The sequence below is a fragment of the Larus michahellis genome, chromosome 3 (assembly GCF_964199755.1).
Source record: "Larus michahellis chromosome 3, bLarMic1.1, whole genome shotgun sequence".
In the NCBI taxonomy this organism is placed as follows: Eukaryota; Metazoa; Chordata; class Aves; order Charadriiformes; family Laridae; genus Larus; species Larus michahellis.
In genome coordinates, this window is record NC_133898.1 from 54,392,357 (window position 1) to 54,414,484 (window position 22,128).

Genomic DNA, 22,128 nt, shown 5'->3' on the forward strand with positions numbered 1-22,128 from the left:
AGGTATCAGCTACCTACCGATCGTTAGTAAGGATACTCCCTACCAAGGGCTGTGTGTGAAATTGCCAGTTTAATTTTGCGTTTATTTCCCCCAGCCGTGCCCTCTTTCTCCCCTCCCAGGCACACAGCGGGGCTCCTCGGGGCTCGGTCCCCCCCCGCCCCGCCTCCTCCGCCGGTACTGGCGGGGGGGGGGGGACCGCGCTGCCGTTGCCATGGCAGCGCCCGCCGCCGCCGCAGCATCCTCGGCATCAACTTTCCCCCTCGCTTAAAAGGGAGGCGAGGCGGCGGCCGAGAGGGACGGGACGGGGCGTCGGGGCTCTGTCGCCGGGCCGCGGAGCGGCCGCCGTCGCCTTGCCCTGCCTCCGCGCCTGCGGAGCGGCCGCGCCCTGCCTGCGGGCTCCCCCGGGGCGCGGCGGGCAGGCGGGGAGCCATATTGCCGAGCCGGCGGAGGGTCCCGGGCCGGGCTCCGCCGGGTGTCCCGGCGCCGACTGACACCCCCTCCCTCCTCTCCCGCTTTCCTCGGCCGCCGCCGCGCTTTCCTTCTGCTTGATCCCGGCTTCTGGCAGGCGTCGCCCAGCATGCCGATCGCCCACTTATTGGAGCTATGGAAAGGGATAGAGGTGGAGCCCATGGAGACGGAGGTGAGCGGCGGGGGATGCGGTGCTGCCAGCCCACCCTTTCCCGCCGGGGGAACCGCCTCGGTGCTGCCCCAAACAGAGCTAAACGAGGTGTGATGGGCATCCCTCGCCCCCTCCGCTCCCTACGGCGAGCTGGGAGAGAGGCTCGGCAACCTGTTGCCCCGCAGCCGGAGTGGCTTGGAGCGGGGGTGTCCGCGCCCCAGCCTGCGCCACCCGTCGCGGAGCCCGTGGGATGCGGGGTCTCGGTGCGGGCTGCCCTCCCGCCCGCTCCTGCCCTGGGCTGGGGTCGGGACCATACTCCGGGGATTTGGGGGCGAATGTAGGGGAAGGAGTGTGTAAAACAGATGGAAACGTGCAAAGCAGGCTGAGTAGGACTTGGGCTTGCATTTAAAGATGAAGTATGGGATCCCCAGTTTGAGGCTAGGATAGGTCTGTGGTCCTCTCTTCTGCTTTGATTTCTGAGCTTCCTTGTGTTTGTTTTAGCGTCAGCACAAAATTAAAGACAGACCCTTGTCCGTTACCTCCAAGCACAAGCCTGTGCTTTGAGGATCGTACTGGAAACGCAACGTTCTGTTAACTAGCTGGCTACTGTTGTAAATGCTTACAATTTGCGTTGAAGAGTTTTCATTACCTGCAATTTAAGATTGTCTTGTGTCAAGAAATGTATCATCTTTTTTGTGCAGCAATGGACATAGCGGATTCCTGAGTATTTCTGGGGCTCTCGAGTAGTGCAGTAAAAACACAGTATTTCAGTCAGCTGTTTCCAGCACAGGATACATATTTGTAAGAGGTGATAGATGAGTGAAACTAGTGAGATGTGGGTGTCTTGTGCTTACTTCGTAACACCTCTCCCCTTCATCCCCCCCACTTCGTTGATCAGAGTACTGTAATAGGGTTTTGGGGAGAGGAACACAAGGGAGTGTAACTTAACCAGACAGGCTACAGGGACCACAAAATGCTTGTGTCAAGAGGAATTGCCGAATTGTGGAAGAGGTTTTGTACAGAGTGTTAGTTTATATACTTAAATGATATGGCAGAAGTGATACCATAATGTATGATACCAGCATAGCTCATTCTGGAGTCCCTAGGTTAAGAATGAGTTTGGAGGGCTTGCGGAGGCTTGTATCATGTAAGTCACTTCTGAGTGCTGCCACTTGCTCCACTTTACGTGCCACAAGAAAACAGTGCTAGCAAACAGGTTATGTCTGGGAAACAGCGTATTGCTCCTGATTTTATTTAAGCAGTCAGATGACAACCTGTTAAATCACTTTCCCAATGAACTTGTATAACTGTAGTTATGGTGAACAGTTTTTTGTTGAACATCATAGAAATGATGCTCCCGCCTCCCCCGAAGTGTACCTTTCCATTGACCACAGTATTCAAAGTGCATGTACATGCTTGCTCTCTTCCTTCCTCCTTCTCTTCCTCTTAAAAATCACTGTTTTGTGTGTTTCTGCTCCAGATAGAACACACTTCAGTCACTTCTCAGATTGCTCTTTCTGCCATCAACTTCTGGGAAAAACTTCCCTAGATTGTAGGGTAAGTTTCTGCAATAAGGCCCCATGTCCATTGCTTGGGACAACAGCTTTCTATTGTCATCGCTCTTGTTGGTAGGAGGACCATTTAGACCTTTCTTCTGGAATAAACCATGTAGGTCTCCTTACTAAGAGTAACTGATCCATTGCAAAGCCAGTTAATCAGACAGAATCATAGAATCGCCTAGGTTGGAAGGGACCTTTCAGATCATCTAGTCCAACCATCAACGTAACTCTGACAAAAAACATCACTAAACCATATCTCGAAGCACTACGTCTAACCATCCTTTAAATACCTCCAGGGATGGTGACTCAACCGCTTCCCTGGGCAGCCTGTTCCAATGCTTAATAACCCTTTCAGTGTAAAAACTTTTCCTAATATCCAGTCTAAACCTCCCCTGGCGCAACTTGAGGCCATTTCTTATTGTCCTATTGCCTGTTTGTTTTGGGGCTTTTTTTTTTTTTTGCATTTCTTGCTTTAAAGAGTACCATAGCTATGAGCTACACTGTTCTACCACTCTTGCTAAGATTTCACTTACAAAACGTTTACAGAGGGTTAAGGAATTATGTGCATAAACTTCTGCATTTCAGATGAGAACAACATATAGATCACCATTTATTACTACTGTCTCTCAACTCATTAAAGATCTGCTATAGCTCATAACCCTTTTAAATCATGCCATAGATAGAATTTCTAAATTACTGTTTGCTCAAATCTAGCTAAAGTACATAGGAACTAACTGTCTCTTGTGGGCTATTGTCCGTGAAGACCAGTCGTCTTTTCAAATACTGATGACATTTAGTCTTTAATGAGCTGAATGCAGCTTAAACACTAAAGATTGGACTGCTTCGAGGGAGCTGTCACAGGCTGTGTGGGATAAAATGTTTTCATGATTGTCTGCAAGTTGTTCTTTTTCACAGAAGATTTTCACAGTTAGACAAGGAGGGAGACAGTTTCATTCTTTTATGCATATGGACCTCTTTCTCCTCCCCTTCCTTAATGCCAAAAACCATTTTAAAATAGAGGCATTTATGAGTGCATGACTCAGGTGAATGACTTGCAGATATTAAAGACAGCATTTATAGTAAATCGATTGCTTGATAAGAATGCATTGAGGGCATGTTCTATATTGTGTTTGTGTAAAGGAAGATTAGAGCAAAATCTCGCTTCTTTCACCTGTTGACTCAGGAGGTCATTAATTGTGTCTGACAAGTACGCAAGAAAACCGGGATATTTGCTGTGTCTAGAACTTCTTTGTGGGTAGGCAAAGTTATCGATCCCTCTCAAGCTGGATGGAGGGGGTAGTGAATTACAGCCCTGGGAATATTTTCCCGAGGAAGGGCTGTGTGATAAAGCTGTGTGGAATATTTCTACCTATTCTCCAAAGGGTTCATCACTTAATAGTTTTCAGCTGAGCAGCCATTAAATGACTATTTAAATGGGAGATGAGCGTTTAGAAAGCTTGGTCCTATGTATACATATATTATCTCTTCTCAGCAAGAAATACTGTTCCAGTTCTCTAGTTTTTGTTTATTCATGTGTATTGGGTTTGTGTGGCAAGGTTTTGGTTGCAGTGGGGCTACAGGGGTGGCTTCTGTGAGAAGCTGGTAGAAGTTTGCCCTGTGTTGAATAGAGCCGATGCCATCTGTCTCTGAGATGGGCTCAGCCTTGGCCAGCAGTGTGTCCATCAGCAATGTAGCACCTTTGGGATAACATATTTAAGAAAGGGTGGAAAAAAAGAAAACCCTGCACAACTGCAGCTGGAGCAAGGATTGAGTATATGCGAGGACCCCATGTCAGAGCAGGTGGATGCCCAAAGGATGATGTGACTCCATGGGGAGCCCTCCACGGAGCAGGCTCCTGGCAGGACCTGTGGACCCATGGAGAAAGGAGCCCACGCTGAAGCAGGTTTACTGGCAGGAGTCATGACCCTGTGGGGGATCCATGCTGGAGCAGTTTGTTCCTGAAGGACTGCACCCTGGGGAAGGGACCCGTACTGGAGCAGTTCACGAAGAACTGCAGCCCCTAGGAAGGACTCACATTGAAGAAGTTCACGGAGGACTGTCTCCTTGTGGGAGGGACCCCATGCTGGAGCAGGGGAAAGGGTGTGAGGAGTCCTGCCCTGAGGAGGAAGGAGCAGCACAGACAACATGTGATGAGCTTACTGCAACCCCCGTTCCCTGTCCCTCCTCCTGCACTGCTTGGGAGAAGGTGTTAGAGAATTTGAGAGCGGAGTTAAGCATGGGGAGAAGGTGACTTTAAGATTTGGTTTTAGTTGTTATTATTCTACTCTGATTTGGTTGGTAATAAGTTAAATTCGTTTTCCCCAAGTCGAGTCTGTCTTGCCTGTGATGATTGCTGGTGAGTGGCCTCTCCTTGTCCTTATCTCAACCCATGAGCCTTTTGTTTTATTTTCTTTCCCCTGTCTGATTGAGGATGGGGAGTGATGGAGTGGCTTTGGTGGGCACCTGGTGTCCAGACAGGGTCAACCTACCACATCATAAATAACCTTGTTTAATTCCTCATTCATTTTTGTGCAATTTCTATAACAAACCTGGTTGGACTATTCATCAGCAATTTTAATAGTGCGCCCTGTGTTTCTCCTATATCTCTTAGCATTTTATATACCTTGGAGCAAGCAAGTCCTCATGGATTGACAGATTAACTTACCTATGCTAAGTATGAAGAATTGAACATGCCTGCTACAGTAGTATAAATTTGGACTTAAGTGACTAAAAGTAAGCTGACTGTATTTTGCACTGGAACTTGGCTTAGAATTGTGTCTTTCTCAATAACATATATTTACAAGACACTTTTCCTCTCTCTTTGCCTCTCTGTTTACTAGCCTGTGGTGGAAGATGCTGCGGTGGATGAAGAACCTGTAAAAGAGGTAAATCTGTTTATTCATGGATTAAACAAAGGTTAGGAAATTGTTATAATATAATTTTCTGCCTTTGCAGAAACAAAATGTCTCCGGTACTTTTCCACATGTTTCAACCCATTTTTTTGGCCTCTATTGCAAGGTCAAGTGAAAAAAGGAGGATAGACTTGTTCAACTAGAGTTTAGGGAGTTTTATTTTACAGGTATTACCCTTGTGCTTATTTTCCAAGAAAGAACAAAAATTTCTCGAGGCATATGGATTTCCTGCAGAGAAGACTTTGTAATGACCTCAAAAAGAGTTTCTGTCATCATAACAATGCGTGTATCGTGAATTGTGCCTGATTAATTAACCCCCAAAACTATAAATTTTGAGTTCATTCCTGTTTGCCTCCATCCAGAGCAAGACTGAGCTAACTCTTTCCTTCAAGTTAATCCATTGTTTGTATTATTGTGCTAATTTTGGGAGAGAAAAAAACCCACCACAACAAAATAAAACAAACCCAAAACAAAGAAACCCCCCAAACCTACAGAAAAACACAAGTCTTGCCTCAAAGTCTATTTTGGTAAATGCCAAATATAAGAGATAGAAAGTGATATGAAGATAGAAAGCAGGTGAGAACAAATCAACGTTCGCTGTTATGATGAACCGAGGGCAAAGCTTAACTGTAAAAGTGTCTGCTGCTGGTCCCAGGTGTCAGTACCAGGTGCTGCTGGCTCATGTGGAGTAAACCAAAGTGTGCTTGAAAAGATATTAGGCATCTCCTGACTCCAAAAAGTGAAGGAGACTGCCTTGCTTCAGGATTGAAGGGAGGCTGCAAAGACCCTTGTCTCAATAGCCACCTTTGAATGTGCTAAGCTTCCCAGTATCTCTCACTCTTTGGAACTTCAAACTTTCCTTTGTGATGTTTCGTTTTCAGTGCAAGGGTAAGTTTCTGTTACTTTCTGCTATGTTAAAGGAATAGTTTTAACCCTTTTAATGACAGAAAGGAAGAAGTCTTAATTTTGAGCTCTGTGAAATGGATGCAACTTCCAAATGTAATTTTCTTCCTCCTTTTCCATTTCTTAAAAAGACAGCACTAAATTACTCTTCAAAAAGCTTGGGGCTGAAATAAAGTGCAGGTAACTGGGCTGATCACATTATCTTTGAGGATATTGCTGAAGATTAAATTTCTGATTTGTGGGTTTTGGTTTTAGGATGATTTTTTTTTTTTGTGAAGACAGCTTTCATTTCCTAAATAAATTTAAACCTAGTTAATTTTCATTAGGGATGCATCTTATAATTCTTAAGTTTTAAATTTGGCAGAAAAAAAATTGCATCTAATGACTACTTATATAGAAAGCTCAGTCCTGTGTTCTCTCATTTTCTATTGCGTTTACTGCTGTAAGTATTACAACTTACAATGTGGTATCTGTAACTGCGTTTAGCTTTCTGTATGTCTACTCCTGCCTCACCAAGGCGATTGCAGGGTCTGTATGCCAAGTGGGAGGATGTGCTTATGTCTGATTGAAAAACCTGCTGCACTTGTGCATTATAAAACTAATACACAGGAACCACTAACAAATCATTGACAGTGACATATCCACTGTCCAATGTAGAAGTACCCTCACTCTTCACTTAATTTTCCTCCGTGTGCCTTCATTATGCAGTACTACAGAAAAATACAATAGGAAAAACTGGCTGGCTTTCACCCTTGCTCTGCTGCTGTCATGTTGTTTCAGCCCTTTAGCGGCTTAGTCTGTAAAGCTGTTCTATTTCTATGAAGCTTGCCTCTTACTCTAATGACGTTGTAGGAAAGAATGGCCTACTGTTCTGGTGACTTTCTTACAGATAACTGTGCTGTGCCCAAGCTCAAAGCCAGTTTTTCCAGGAAACATTAAAGCATGACTTAAGGGGTAAGTTTAAATCATATAATGCAATGGTTCACATTTGGTCAAAGGATGTTCTTGTAAATAACCTGCTTTAGGCTATGTTGGCCTCCTGCTGTTTCTCCTATCTTGTGTATAGTACAGACAAATGAGATGGTGGCAAGATGTGTTACTAAAATCTGCGCTGCTGCTTCTTCTGAGATCTAATCTTGCTGTTGATGGACAAGTTCTTTAAATGTCTTGGGGGGCATGAATTAACAGGATTGTTGGACATAGCAAGTGTTTCTGAGGCACACCTTGGCCCTAGAGCAGTGTGTGTCAGCTCTGCTCTAGAATTGTCACCTAGATTATGCAGGGTTGCTGTAATCAGTGTGTTCCCTTAGGAGGTCCTCCCAAAGCTATGGACCCTGTTTGTCCTGACACAAAGGCAAGCAGGTTAGCTGATAGGAATTTCCTTAAGAGAGAACTTCAAACTCCTGCGGCAGTCCTTGCTTAGACTTGTGGGATGCAGTTTTTCTGTAAAGTGATTCTTTTTGGCAAACTGGCTTTTTTGATGGGAATGACAAGTTTGACCACATGTTTGACCAAAATACTCAAACAAGCGATGTGCCTTGTGGTCTGGTCTTAGGTCCGAGTTAGGCATTGATATTCCATCGAAATCCTCCTTGAAGGTACAGTTGGCAGCAAAATTCTTTGTCACGCCTCTCTAAAATAGTAAGCATGTGTGCAATACAGCTCATAGCACTTTGAAATTACAGCATTCGGAAGCTGGATTGTAACACTGCCTTGAGCTGTTTTTTTGCCTTTCTAATGCTCTAATTGAAAGCTTGCACGGGGCTCTTGGGGAAAGTATAGGAGAGGTGCAGTGGAAGTGCTGATGTCCAACCAGAAGCAGAACTGGGTAAATACCCTGAAGTTTTGCTCTATGCAAATTGCATGGCAGAACTGAAAATGGCGGGACCTAGGCTTACTGTTAACTCCTGTACAAAGCTTCCAAAGACACACGTAACTTCTGCTGATACTGTGCAGAAATACTCTTGTGCAAATATGAATAATAAAATTGGAGGGAGGAAAGGTGGTTGCTCTGTGTGTAGTCCCATGACAAGCAAGCATTTCAGGCTCTACCACTGTCCATAGAGGATATGAATTTGTTGGATCCTCAATGAAAGATCAAGCTTTTATAACTAATGGCAGTGACAGCTAATGTGATAGCATTTAGGAGTTGAGGAAAGAGTGTGTTGAATGATCACAGTGAGGAAAGCACAATACCTCCATAGCAGTGAAAACTTTACTTTTGTTGCTGTAGTGCTACTTTTATCGAGGCAATGATAAATGCTCACAGCATCATAGAAAGCTGATGTTGTAAGGCACCTTTGGAGGTCCTCTAGTCCAACCCTCCCTGCCTTGCTCAGAGCAGTGTCAGATACAGGAAGGTGCTTGTGAGTGCATCCAGTTGGGCCTTGAATGGACTCCACAACCCCTCTGGGCAGCATATTCTAGTGTTTGATCACCCTAAGACCAAAAACATTTTCTCAGGTTTAAATAGAATTTCCTGTGTTTTGGTTTGTGCCCGCTGCCTCTTGTCACTTCACTGGATACCACCGAGAAGGGTCTGGCTCTGTCATCTTTACCTCCTCCCTTCAGGTATTTATACATCTTAATAAGATCCAACCTCCATTCCTTCTCTGTCCCCTGCATTGTCTTCTCCAGGGGGAGCAGTTCCAGCTTTCTCAGACTTTACTTCTAGGTCAGATCCTCTCATCCCTTAACTGCTTTTGTGGTGGCCCACCTTCACTGGGCTCACTCTAGTGTGTTGATGTCTCTTGTGAACTGAGAAGCCCAGAATAGGACACCACTCTAGATGTCTCAGCAGTGCTGCGTAGAAGGGAAGGACTACCTCTCTCGACCTGCTAGTAATGCCTTTTCTAATACAGTCCAGGGTGTTGTCAGCTTTCTTTGCCAAAATGGTGTGTTGCTGGCTCACATTCAACTTGTCCACCAGGACCCTTCTGCCACGGGCAGGGACACCTTTCACTAGACCAGGTTGCTCAAAGCCCCATCCAGCCTGGCCTTGACAACCCCAGGGATGGGGCATCCACAACTTTTCTGGGCAACCTGTGCCAGTGTCTCACCACGCTCGGAGTAAAGAATTTCTTCCTAATATCTAATGTAAATCTACCCTCTTTCAGTTTAAAACCATTACCCCTTATCCCATCACTACCGTCCCTAATAAAGAATCCTTGTCCAGCTTTCCTGTAGGCCCCTTTTAAGTACTGAAAGGCTGCTATAAGGTCACCCCAGAGCCTTCTCTTCTTCAGGCTGAACAACCCCAACTCTCTCAGCCTGTTTTCATAGGAGAAGCGCTCCAGCCCTGCTTGGGTAGTCTCCATATTCCTCCTGGTCACCTCTCGGTGGTTCTGCCCCTCATATTTCATGTCCATATCTGAATTTTGCCAGAGGTTCCTTGTTCATCCCTGCAGGCTTCCTGTTGTCTTTGTGTGATTTCCTGCTGGTCAGTGTGTCCAAATCTTGCACTTAGAGGAGATGATACTTGAAAATTAACCAACTCTCCTGGACCCCTCTTCCTTCCAGGGTCATCTTGGTAACTGCAACCAAGACAGTCCTTGAACTTCATGTTCCTGACCAACTACTTGTTTGTAAGGATCAGGTCCAGCAGAACAATTTCCCTCATCAGCTCCTTGATCGTCTGTGTCAGAAGTGCATTTATAAATGCAGAAATCTCCTGGATTGTTCGTGCACTTTCAGAAGATGCCAGGATGGATAAAGTGAATGCTTTGAGGATCAGGGCCTGCACACATAAGGCTTCTTCCAGTTATCTGAGGAAGGCTTCTACTTCTTCCTGGTCAGGTTGTCTGCAGTAGGTATCTACCACAGCATCAAGGCTAGTGTAATGTTGAACTGCCAGTAACAACCCCTCTTCCAAAGCTGCTAGAGTAGTATTCAACTACAGAGACAATGGAGAATGTTTTCAGGCTGTTTGTTGTGATCATCACTAGGATTATCTCAAAACAGCTTAACCAGCATGCACAAGTATTAGAATTGCTGGTATATCACTTCATTTCTCTGACAAAAAAAAGAGGACCTAACTTAAAAAGCGTGTCAGAAAATTCTGGTTTGCCATTCAAAAAAGTTGCTTTTGTTGCACAATTGGAGACGTTGTTGGCCTGTGTTTGGTTGGTTTTTTTTAGCAGGATCTAGTGAAATTTCCCTCGCGTCTCCCACTTAAATTGGTTGAAGGTCTCAATACACCCAGTATGGACTGTTCAATCCATTATGCAAATGAATGTATGTTGTAGATGATTTTTAATAATGATCATAATGACTGCTTACCAAAACAAAAAAAATCTGCATCTCTGGTTAAGTTTGCAGCTCATAGGTTAATATGCATATTGAGGATGTACAAAACAGAGTAACTGTGCAAAGTTCTCTGTTGCTTCATGAGTTGTGTGTTTTGGTTGTTAAGAATGATCCCAGAACATAAGCTTGTCCTGGGGCAGGAAGCTATTAAAGAGAATGGCTGAGCTTCTTGGTCATTTGTTTTTATACATATACACACAAGAAGTCTGTACCTTTTAAAAAAAAAACAAACACAAACAAACAACAACCTGGGTCATAGGAACAAACTAATAGGAGGCTGATCATTAAATGAGTGGTATGGCACAGTGTAAAGAAGTATAATTATATAATGTAAATGTTCTTGAGGAGGGAAGCCTAGTTAAAGTTGCTAGATGATGACAACACTGCATTTATTCAACACATTGCTTTTTCCTTCATTAAAAAAAAGGCACAAAACCAAACCCTCAGAATTAAGGAACCATGTTTTTTAAAAAAAGTTCAAAGTAACAAAAAATTGTTTTCTTATCAAGCAATGCATTATCATCACAATAAATAACTTTGAGTCCAGATATTATGCTACGCACCTCTCTAAAACACAGACAGACTAATCTCTCTGGAATGACTTGTTTCTTTCCATAAAAATAGATACGGAGAGAGCTCAAATGCAGGCCCTCATCTGATTAATGGCAAATGATGACCTTGCATAGATACTTACAAAATTACACCAGTGATGAATTTAAGAAACAAATTATGTGTTTTTTCTCTTTCCCACAGCTCTTATTTGAGAATGTTACGTAGGTAGTGTAAGCTGTTTTACCTTAAGTAAATTTTAAAAACTTTTTATAAAATCTGAAGTACTTGGCTTTTATAAAGGATTTGGTAGGTAATAACTCTGTAAATTGACTTTAGAAATTGATTTATTTTTTAAAATTTATTTAAATATATTTAGGGAATTCATCCACAGTGCCTGTCTTCTAGCACTTATCACTTTTTTTAAGTAAATAACTGCAATTTGTTTGGAATGAAATTGATCAGGCAACCAACAGAATATTGGTTTCTGTTTAACTTGGTGCAAGATAGGTTTATAAAAGTGTGTCCTTGGTGGAGGTGAAGGGTTATTCCACCATTAACTCTGTATGGATAAAATGTGAGAGGGACAGCTGGGGTCATGAAACGAATGCAGCCTCTCCTTCTCCTATTGCACCCCAGAGCCTGGGTTCAGAATCCCAGTACTGGAGGAAAAGCTGACAGCCCTCTTTGAAAGAGAATTTTCTTCTGATTCTTTATAAACCGGCTGCTTCTTGTCACTGTCCTCACCAGTTGAATCGGGACAGACATAAGGGAGACATCAGTATAAAAGGAAGGAAACCTGATTTTTTTTTTTTTTTACTTTGATCTTTTTCCTTCTCCTGCCCCATGTATAATTCATACAGCAAATAGATGTAGAAAACTTCAAATGTTTTGGGCAAAGTGGTGTGTAGAAAGATATTACCCAAACTGAAAGAATTGTGATGTTTGAATGGGATGCCATTAAACCTAAAATGTTTAAACTAATGTTAAACTTTGGGTTCTAGCTATTTTTATTGCATGGTCTCTGCTATTTTTTTTTAATTACTCTTACTGCTTTCAGACACTGTGCTGTTGTGGCTCAGATCCAGGATAATATAATTTAAAAAAACTTTGGAAGAATGTCTGTGAACCTTGTTCAGGGTTTCTCAAGCCCTCTGGCTTGCTGCAGCTATTGCCAAGATGCTGATGATCTGTGGTCATTAGCAACCTGCATTGAAACTATTCTCTATATGGCTGAAGGGTCAGAAACCTTGGTTTTTGTGTGGGTTTTTTTGTTTTTTTTTTTTTTTTTTTTAGAACCAAAACTGAACTCGGGCTCAATCTCTATTGAGACCTTAGATGACAAGGTGATGGGTTTTTAGCTGGTGGTGAAGGCAACAGATAATTATAATTGGTGGCAGAGCTTTCCTTACCTGAGATAACAGCTGATGCTTGCTCCCACTGAAGTGTGATTCCTACATGTATTGGTTGTGATCTTCTTGTGCCTTTATTGAATTGGGACTTTGCTGTGGCAGTGATCTCACCTATGTTCCTGATACTCTGAGATGTCCTGACGCAGTGGGATGGTGCAACTTGCAGTGTTCAGGGACAATGCATGAGGGGGGTGTACACGGTTTGTTGTTTTTTGGTTGTGTGTGTTGGATTTTTTTTAAGTTTGCAGTGTTTAGTTCCTGAACGAACAGCTAACCAACCAAAATTTTTCCTAAGTGGACACCAAAATGGACAACTGATTTAATCAATTGGGCAGACACTTGGATGCATAGCAATCCATGTGTTCAGAAGCTTTTAAATTAAACTTTGTAGACTGGACTGTAGCAGTCACTACTAAGCCAACATCATACTGAATGGGGAAAAGAAGTGTGTGCAAGATAAAAAACACTTCACTGAATTAGGCTGCTTGATTTTGAACAAGGGTTATTACTTAAGACAGATGAAATTTCATCTGTGGAAAACTGTTCCCTCATGAAAACCAACTTGTTCCATAATGGCAGTTGGTACCCAAGAGAGCATGCTGGCTATGAGCTAACTGTGTCATCAGGAGAGATGAGTCACTTGGCAGACCCTAGAGTCAAGGATAAATTGTTTCTGGGATGAGTATGGTGCCTCCTAGAGAGCTGTGTTTTTTCAAGTGGAAACAAACAACAATTTACACATAGATGGTTATGACTCTAGGGTGAGAAAATCCATTTTTCTTCATTACAATGAGCTGAAAGTCAATTGTTTTCCTTTTTGTTTTTTTTTATTTTTTTTTTCCCCAGCTTACTCTAGCTTTCTTGCTCACTCTATGGTTTGTTCTCCGCTAAGAACATAGTGTTTTGTGTTGAAATAAGAATTCTTCCTTTGAATCCTCTTCTCTCCTTTCCCACTACTTCCAAGGCTTATAAATAACTTTCCCTAAAGAAAAAGTTATGTGGCAAAGAAGCAAGATGAGCACTGCAGCTGTACTGGAAGAAAAAGCCTTCCTCTGACTGCTTTTTTTCCAAAGATTTGATGTGGAAAAATTAGAAGGTAGCTCTACCATCTGTGGGGAAAAAAAATAAAATTCTCAAATGGACATGGTTAGACACAGAAGAATTATCATGTTGTCATTGTAGATGTCAAGAATTAAGCTAAGTAGTTATGTGCTTCAGGGTATAACTTACTTTATCTGAGACCTGACTGGTTTTCCCTGTTGACTAAAAGGGAGCTTTGGGTAATAAATTAGCCTGGCTGTGTCTGAACAAATGGGTCAAACCCAGAACTTCTGCAAGTTTACAGGATGTCTGATTAGTAAGTGTACATGTTTATTACACTCAGGGTTTCACAAAAATTATGTTGAAATTTACAGTGGAGTATGAAATATGTAGTGTGGTTTTTGTTGCTGTTCTAAATATGTTTTGGAAGTTAAGGAGGCAGGCCAATTACCTCTTCAACACCTGGATGCTTAAAAACTGGCAGATGTTTTGTTTTATTTGGCCAGTTATTTCTGACAGGTGGCCTGGAAATTAATGTTATATAAACACCTCTATGGAAGACAGAGTTCATCAGCACCAGAGAAGTGTGGGGCCGAACATAAGGATCCGATGTCTAGGGTTGCAGGTGGATATTTGTACAGAATTGCCTATGGGAGCTAACTGCTAGTCTCCAGCTGTTCAAAACTTTGAGCCGGCATCTAGATAGAATCTCTTGCATATCTAAGTTGCTTGAAGTGTAGGTCTCATGATCAAATGACCTCTTCATAATTATATGAAGTTAAAACCTTAAGTCTTCTGAACACTTTTATTCTGGACGTGAGCAAGGCGCTTAGTAAATAATAAATTCTGACCCTGCTTAGACCTATCTCATCCAAAATGGGCTTGGATTTCCTGATTGCTATTTAAGTCTCTATTTTGTAGCTGTTTTCTCCCCTTTTTAATTGCTATGTTTGTGTGAAGTCAGTATTTAGAGTGACTACTAGGTTCTTTTAGTGCACTCTAGGATTCTTCTTTCTGTCACCAAACTTCAAAAAGAAAAAAGGAGAGAAAGCATAGTGTGTATTGGCGATCGTGTCTATGATGGATGATTGAAGTACAGTCTATGCCTTTCATTGATGTCTTCTGTTATTTGTGGTACCCTGAGTTTTAAGTGTGGTTTTTAAGCCTACTAATTCATGTTTAGGTGCTTGAATACAGTCTGATCCCTTTGTACACCGTAGCAACCACAGTTCTCACCTCCAGTAATCAGGAACTGTGGTCTCTCAACACTTACTCATCTAAAAACTCTCTTACCTTTTTATTCCAATTCTCAGTTTCCAACTGTGGTGAGAAGGTTATCCTAATATATTTAGTGATACCTCTTATGGAAGAAAATATTCCAAACAGAACAATAGCAATACAGCACTGCTAAAAAAGCTGATACGTTCTTCTTCATGAGACTGTTATTTGAGTGGATTGTTTACTGGTATGTACTAATAAGAATTTATGTTTAATTTAAATAATATCCTGCCTTGTCCTATAAAAGGTGTTTTATTATGATAAACAGTCTTGAGAGAGACTTCTTGTACGGTATGTATTTCAGCAACTTTTAACAATTTACTTTTTTTAAGCATACTGAAGGTTGTGAGTCACCTTTCCTACAAAGGGAGCTGATACAAAGGAATTAAATTGCAAAAGTAGTGTCTTGGTTACATCAGTGAGCCTTCTATGAGTGTCTGTCACCTGAAAACTGTTTCTGACAGAAGTGCACCTGTGAATTTCCACATCCCATAGTGTGCCTGAGGGCTGTGTTACAGACCATAGCACTGGTAGCTGAAGGTGCAGAGCACCCTGCTTGAAATGCTGCAGATGTGGTCTTGAAAGCTACTCTGAGCACTCTGCCAAGCTGAATAGGGAAGGAATGGTAAAGGAGGGGTGTGTGTGTGTTTATCTATCTATCTATGTATCTATCTCTATATATATATGTATACGCACGCTTATTTATGCTTTTAGCTAACAAGGATGTCTTCAAAATGCTTGGTCTCTTCATCTCCTTCCAAGTTGTTTTGGGAGGCTCCTTAGAAGGGGGAAGAGAAACAGGAGAAGAAGGGCTAACTTCTGTTCCTAAAATCAAAGCTAGAGCAAAGGGATGCTTAGCACCCTCCAGCCTCCTGACTGCACCTGACACACCAGGCCTCTGAGGTGAGGTCTCTCTAAAGTCTGTCTTGCAGCGGCACTGCAGAGGAGCTGGTTGCAGAGGGTGGGGGGTAATGGAGTCTATCCAGAGGGAAACTTTCCTAGAGTATAGAATCATAGAATCTTCATGGTTGGAAAGGGCCTTTGAGATCATTGAGTCCAACCAACCACACACACAAAACAAACAAAACCCCCCAAAACCCCTACAATCTCTACCACTAGAATATGCCCTGAAGTGCCAAATCTAGATGTTTCTTAAACACCTCTAGGGATGGTGACCCAACCACGTCCCTGGGCAGGCTGTTCCAGTGCCTGACCACTCTGTCAGTCAAGTAATTCTTCTTAATATCTAATCTAAACCTCCCCTCCCCTACAAAGGAGTAGCTTCCTTTGTTCTGTGCTGCTTGTCAGCATGCAGTGTGATCCAGAATGAACCTTGATTCCTTGGCCCTGTGGGTGCCAAGCAAGGTCAGAGCTCCATCCCAGCAGGGCTGGGAGCTGGGTAGTTTGATTCATACAGAGATCTGCCTGGGGCGAAGGGGGTTCCTTCTCAAATGATTCTTGGAGAAGATCATGTCAAAGCTGAATACTTGGGCCTGGTATGTATAATGCTGTTATCTTTTAGGGGAAAACTGAAGGAGTACCCATTTCCTTTAAATTTGGTAGGGTCGCTGTTGACTTGCACTAGATGCACAAGAGCACATCTGACCCAGAGGAATGGAGCTGGAAGATCTGTCAGGGCAGGAGAATGTGGTGTGCATCTGGGCTTACTTCTATGCCCAATTACTTTATCCTCTTGAAGTTCCTGGGGTCAGTTTTCCTACCTTGGCATATGGTTTTATCATATTGGGGGGTGGGGGGTTGGGGAGATGACCCTGAAACTCCACAGTATGCCTCTAGTTTCACAGGCAGAGATTTCTTCTTCTGGAAATGGTGTATGAGAAGCAGTCGTCTTGTGGGTATTGACACGTTTCTGTGGGTGACAGTCTTGTTGAGTGAATGGGAGATTAACATGGGAGATTAGAGGTCTGAATAGTGTTAGTTAGTTTGCAGTGTGTAGTTAGCTTGTTTACAGAAGATATGAAGATAAGTGATCAAATCCTTTAAACATCTGAATCCAATAGCTAACAAATACTTAAGCAGTAAATATGATGTGATATCCAGGCCTGATATGGAAGATCTTATTGTGAACATAAAGGTGAATGAAAAAGTGTGACACAGTGACAGGCTTTCTCTTATTTACTGGTTTGAATTAGGCATGTTTTAAGTTTGCGTGAAAAGTTTTGCTTGCTGATAGCTGTGCTGAAGAGTTGGGCATAGTTCAGATTTGTAGTGTGGGAATGGGTGAAAGACTACTCTTCTACAGAGCAGGTATGGCTGCCTGAAGCTTGAAGTGCATTAGTGGGACAGGGTTGGAAAGTCAGTGTAGCCTCTGCCACAAATGTCTCTTCTGAGCCACACGTTTAATGCCAGTGCTCTTTGATTAGGGGAGGACAATAACTGCATCTGCTAGGATGCTCCATAATGGCTTCAAGTTGACAAAGGAAGTAACTCTAAGCATGCCTGTGAAAGACCTAATCCACTGGTGTAATGGGGGCCTCTAATCTTCTCTTGTCTTGGTTCTGTGAGCCATGTGCCCTCAGTCATACAACTTTACACTAGTTGTAGTGACAACAGTGATAGACCCTGACTCTGTGAAGGTCATGTTTGTGGTGTGTATTTTAAGAGAGAGAAGGAGAAAAGCCTTTCCTCTGGAAGTTGTCATCGAGTAGCTAAAAAATTGCTGGTCTCGGGAGTAAACAAAGCTGCTGTCTGTGCTGTGGTGACAGGGGATGAGGGTTGTAATTCCATCTTCAGGACAGCTGTGTGAAATGGACGTGCAAACCGAGCTGAGTGGTGGAGACAGACACAGTGAGAAGATGCTGGCGCCACGGTTGGACACCATGTAAACAATGTAGAGGTTGGTGTTGTCAGTGGCAGGACTAGAGCACGCTGAGTTTCTGAGCTGCTGTTTTCCAAGATCCTGAAAGAAGATACCAGCCTCTTTAAAAAAAAAAAAAAAAAAAAAAAAAAACACAAAACAAAAAACTGTTCAGCACTAGTGGCAATACTCTCCATTTCCTGGTGTTAGTAAGAGACTTTAAGAATTTTTGCTTATGTGCAGCAATATGTGAGGCTTGCTGGCTAAGGGCAAAGTATGTAGAGCTATTTGACTCTTTCCCAATCACCATTTTGTTGTTATATTGGGAAGAGGGATGTAATGCTATGTTGTAGTCTTCCTGTTATTTGTATTGATCCTTTCTTGGTGATGGCAGTCTTACTAGCTTTGCAATGGAAAAGAAATAGGAACAATGTAAGAAATGTTAGTGCTCTACACTAATAACAGGCGTGCATATTGCCTTTACTGTGCTAACCTTGTAACTTGAGCAGGGGTGAAAGTGGCAAGTGGAGATATTTCAGTTTGCATCTTGTGATGCTTGATAGTGTCCCTGAACTCAGGGCCCCCTTGTCAACACAGAAAGCTAGTCATCCTGCAGATCAGCACAATAATGATAAAGAGGATAAAGGATACGTAAATAGCACTACAAACACAGAGGAACTTATTGTTCCACTTCAAACTACTTTAGACATCTCAAACTGTGAGAGAGAGAGCAAAGGACAATGACTGTACTTCTGTTTTCTTGCAATAAACTAGTGGTACATTTATATGTTTGTTTTCTAGCTTGCTATTGCTCTCAAATTTTCTAGGGCATGATGGGAAGTGGTTTATAGCTCAGCATGTTATGGATGTTCTGTGGATCCTTCTCAACTAAACATCTGTTACCCATTTTTCTGTGGTCTTGTGGAGCCTCAGATGTCAGAGGCATCTTTTCTGTATTCTTATTTGCTTCAGCTGATTGTCACTAGTGGGGATGGGCAACCCATGAACAACAGGGTATGTACGCATTTGCATAATGTTTTTTTTATTTTAGCACCAAGACTATGTTGTACGAGTTTCATCTCTCTTACTGGTAGTTTAGCTCAGTATTGCATCTTCCTGTATGTTATATACTTAACGGGTATTTTCCTGTTAAGTAAAGAAGCTCAGGGTACAGCAGTGTCTTATGATATATGAGGGCCACAAATAACAGTAAGCGTGGTAACCACCGAGTAAATGCGGTGATGAGCACAATGATGACACAAAACTCCATCCTAGTGGTGTTACCACTACTTCTTTCCGGTAGGCTTTTGCCTTGATGTGCCATCCTTTCTTGGAGATAGCTTTGTAGAAGACACTAAAGGGAGAGCAGGAGGTAAGTGTTGTGATGTCAGTTGACAACATACTGAGGATTAGAAGAGAGCTTGCTGGCAACGCGTCCACTAGCACTGGTTGGCGTAGCATCTGTGCTTCAAGTTATGGCAGTCCTCTTTTTTTTTTTTTTTTTTTTTTACCCTCCCCACCACTTTTTTTTCTCCCCCTTTGCTTCCTATTCACAGTGTACTTATGAAGCAGGATGTTTCCTCCTGGATTCCTGCTGTAGTAAGTAATTGTTCAGCTCCAGGAGTAAGCAGTTAAGTTTTTTTGTTGCTTTGAGTTTGCTCCTGTGATCTAGTTTCCATGATTCATACTCCTGCTTGCCAACTGGAGTTAGTGTAAGGCTTAATTAAATGTGTAAAACATTTTGAACTTACTGAGTCATTTTCCTGAAATATGGTTTGTCATGCTGTGTGTAGCTGGCAAACTTGCACACCTTTTTGGTTCTCAGAGACAGCTTTGGGTAAATAACTGGCTTTAGGCGGGGGGGGGGGGGGGGCAGATATTTGGTGTAGCCTTGAAGTAACTGTGTAAAAATAGTATTTAGTTAATAATTTAAAAATGCCCAAGGGGTGTATACGTAGTGTGCAAATGAAAAATGTGTTCTTTTGTTTGCTTTATGCTCATTGTAGGATTTGAACACCACCCCCCACCCCCCCCCACCCCCCCCGAGGCTTTGATGTCTAGGTGAATCTTCCACAATCCTCTTGGCGAGGAAGATAGGCAGAATCCAGCGCCTGTCCCTAGAACCATGCAACTTTCCTGGATTTGAAAGAGGAATTTGAAAACTTATCTTCCTTTCAGACAGGCAAGCAGGAGTTCTCAAGCACATCAGGAGATCAGCCAGGAGTCTCTCTAATGTTGTGACTCCTGGATTCTCTCTGACTTCTCTAACTCCTTAGCTCTGCAATCATTTTTTTTTTTAAATAAATGTAGCTCTAAGAGCCTGAATTTTTTTAGGCTGTAACTGTGGCAAAGAATAGAAAACTAGCTAGAATGTCTGACTTGGGAGAAAAGAAATTTTAAGTTCAGCTTCCATATAGAATAACTGTTTATCTCTTAACTGGCTGATGATTCACTGTTGTGACTGATTAGATCAGTAGTAAATGATTCTTCTTTATTCTTGTTCTTACAGATTTTACTAGGTTCTACTAGTCTTTCTTTTAACAGTTCACTTAAGGCAGTCTAACTTGCCCCATCAGCTTTGGAAGAAAATTTGACTAAGTTTCTCTGAAAAGCCTGAAATATGCATTTAGTTAAAAATCTTGTAGACTGGCAACATGCGGTAGGGACCTGAGTTTTTTCATCTTTAACTTTTCTAGTAGTATAGATGCCAATTAAGTAATTGTACACTGGGCTTTTATTACAGGTACAGAGTGGGTTGCCCATGAAATGTTTTATCTTTGCACTGGAGTTCTCTTTCAGGACTATCTAGGGCTATGGAAAGTGCTTGCTACGTGTTTGAAATGGCAGCTTCATCAGTTTGCCTAGTTTGGTGCTGGGGCTGTAGTGGTTCTTGCAAGGTGGTGTAAGGGTACAGGCACAGGATGTTTTCTTGGGAACTATCTGATGCTTAACTTCCACCTGCTGCACCTGGAGCTGAAAATCTCCTGGCTATTGCAGAATGAGTTGAAGTAGGCTTAAAAATCAGAAATGCCTTCTATGTTTCTACTGTGCTGTTGTTTTTTTGTGGTTTTGTATAGGGGCCTGTATGTAGTACCTGTTCTCTAAATATTCCTACATAATAGTCATTGTGTTGCCATTGGGCATTACAACTGCATTTTATTTATGTTAGTATCTTGGTGCCTTTAACAGTGCATTGCAAGCATACGTATGGACAAGTGGACAATGCAAATGTTACCATTTGGTGACTTAAACAACTGTGAGTATCAGTGAACACTTGTGAGCATTCTTTCCAACTGGCTTTGCTTATGACTCGGTTGTGAATGTGAGGTAAAGGTGCTTCTGGATTAGCCAAATTCACTTTTTCTTTGCTGTGGATATTAAGGGAGAGAACTTGTTGCTCTATGTCAATCTACCGAGCTTCATCTCAAATTTGACAATTTATTCCTGGCATAGTAATCCTTGCCCTTGCTGAAGGTCTTAGCCTTCAGCTTTATTGATAGAAAGGCAGCTATGCACTTGGTTGTATGTCAGACTGTCTAGCAAGAAATATAAGTGTGCAGACCAAAGGTTTCCAGTGTGCTTATGCAGTCTATTTTGAGCAGAGCTTTTGATCCTTCCCGTTGAGCAGAGGTACAGTATCTCAGCTGTACAGCTGGCATGAGAACAGTCCCAGGCCCTGGGAAAGAAATGGACCATTAAAATACTGCTCTGTCTAGCTTGCTTTTCCTGCCTTTTTTCATTCTTTAACTAATGTAGATGCATCCTGTGTGAACAGTTGGAAGAGCTGCTTCCTATGAGATGCAGCAGCTCTCGTATCCCTGGCTGCCAGCTGGGGGAAGCATTTAATGACGCCATAAGCACTATACAAGCAGCTGCTGACTGCAGGAGAAGCAGTGCAGGACCGTTGTCCCTAGCTGTCTGGATATAATGGCTTGTGCCATTTTGAAGAGGAATTAGGGTGTTCATTTCTTAGTAATAAAAGACCACCTTCTGGAGGATGGGGAACACCTGCAAATCCTGTTCAGTTTGTTGCAGCAGAGAATACAGGTGCTGGATGCCTCCCCTGTGGCAGCTGCAGGGTGATTAATCTCAATTTCTGCCTGCAGCCGACAGGAGGAACTTAGGCTTTGTCTGTCACAGTGGACAGAGAAACCCTCTGAAATTCCGTGCTACCATTGATTTGCTGCCAGATCATCTAGAGGTGTCTTGGAAGAAGTGGGGGTAGCTCATCCTGCACTGTTTCTCTTAGCTCTTATTTCTTCTGCACTTATACTTGTGCATCATGCACTGTCCAAATATACTACTGTTCTTGGTCACTCGACTTTTAGGGTCACTAACTTGCATTGCTAAAACTATCTTTCATCTCTCTGTAAAAGTAAAGGAGAAGTAAGATCATGTAATGGAATACTCATACTTTATTATTTTTTACTGTTAGGCTTTTCATAGCCCAACTGATGCCATGAAATGCCGAAGTTAAGACTCAATAGCCTTGGTGACTATTAAGCAGGTATTCTTTATTGCAGCACCGGGTGCACAGGGGATTGCTCCACCTAATGTGTGCACCGACGGATTTAGATGTACAATTTAAATACATACTGTGTATGCATGTTCACTAGTTTTCCAAGAAATGATTACCTATTCATTAACTCATTACAGGTTACTGCCCACTCTCGCATGCTTGACTCTCTCAGTGGTCTTCAGAGACATCTGGTGGTCGTTTACTTCCTCCACT

At 42.5% G+C, this 22,128-nt stretch overlaps 1 protein-coding gene across 1 annotated transcript in view; it reads left to right on the forward strand.

The window, feature by feature from the left end:
• The first annotated feature begins 297 nt into the window (after positions 1-297).
• RPS6KA2 (ribosomal protein S6 kinase A2) overlaps positions 298-22,128 on the forward strand; it is a 309,537-nt gene continuing 287,706 nt past the window's right edge. Inside the window, exons 1-2 of the mRNA XM_074580253.1 lie at positions 298-640; positions 5,019-5,063. Coding sequence (XP_074436354.1) covers positions 578-640; positions 5,019-5,063 — 108 coding nt within the window. The 5' untranslated portion in view covers positions 298-577. The remainder of the gene's footprint in view (positions 641-5,018; positions 5,064-22,128) is intronic.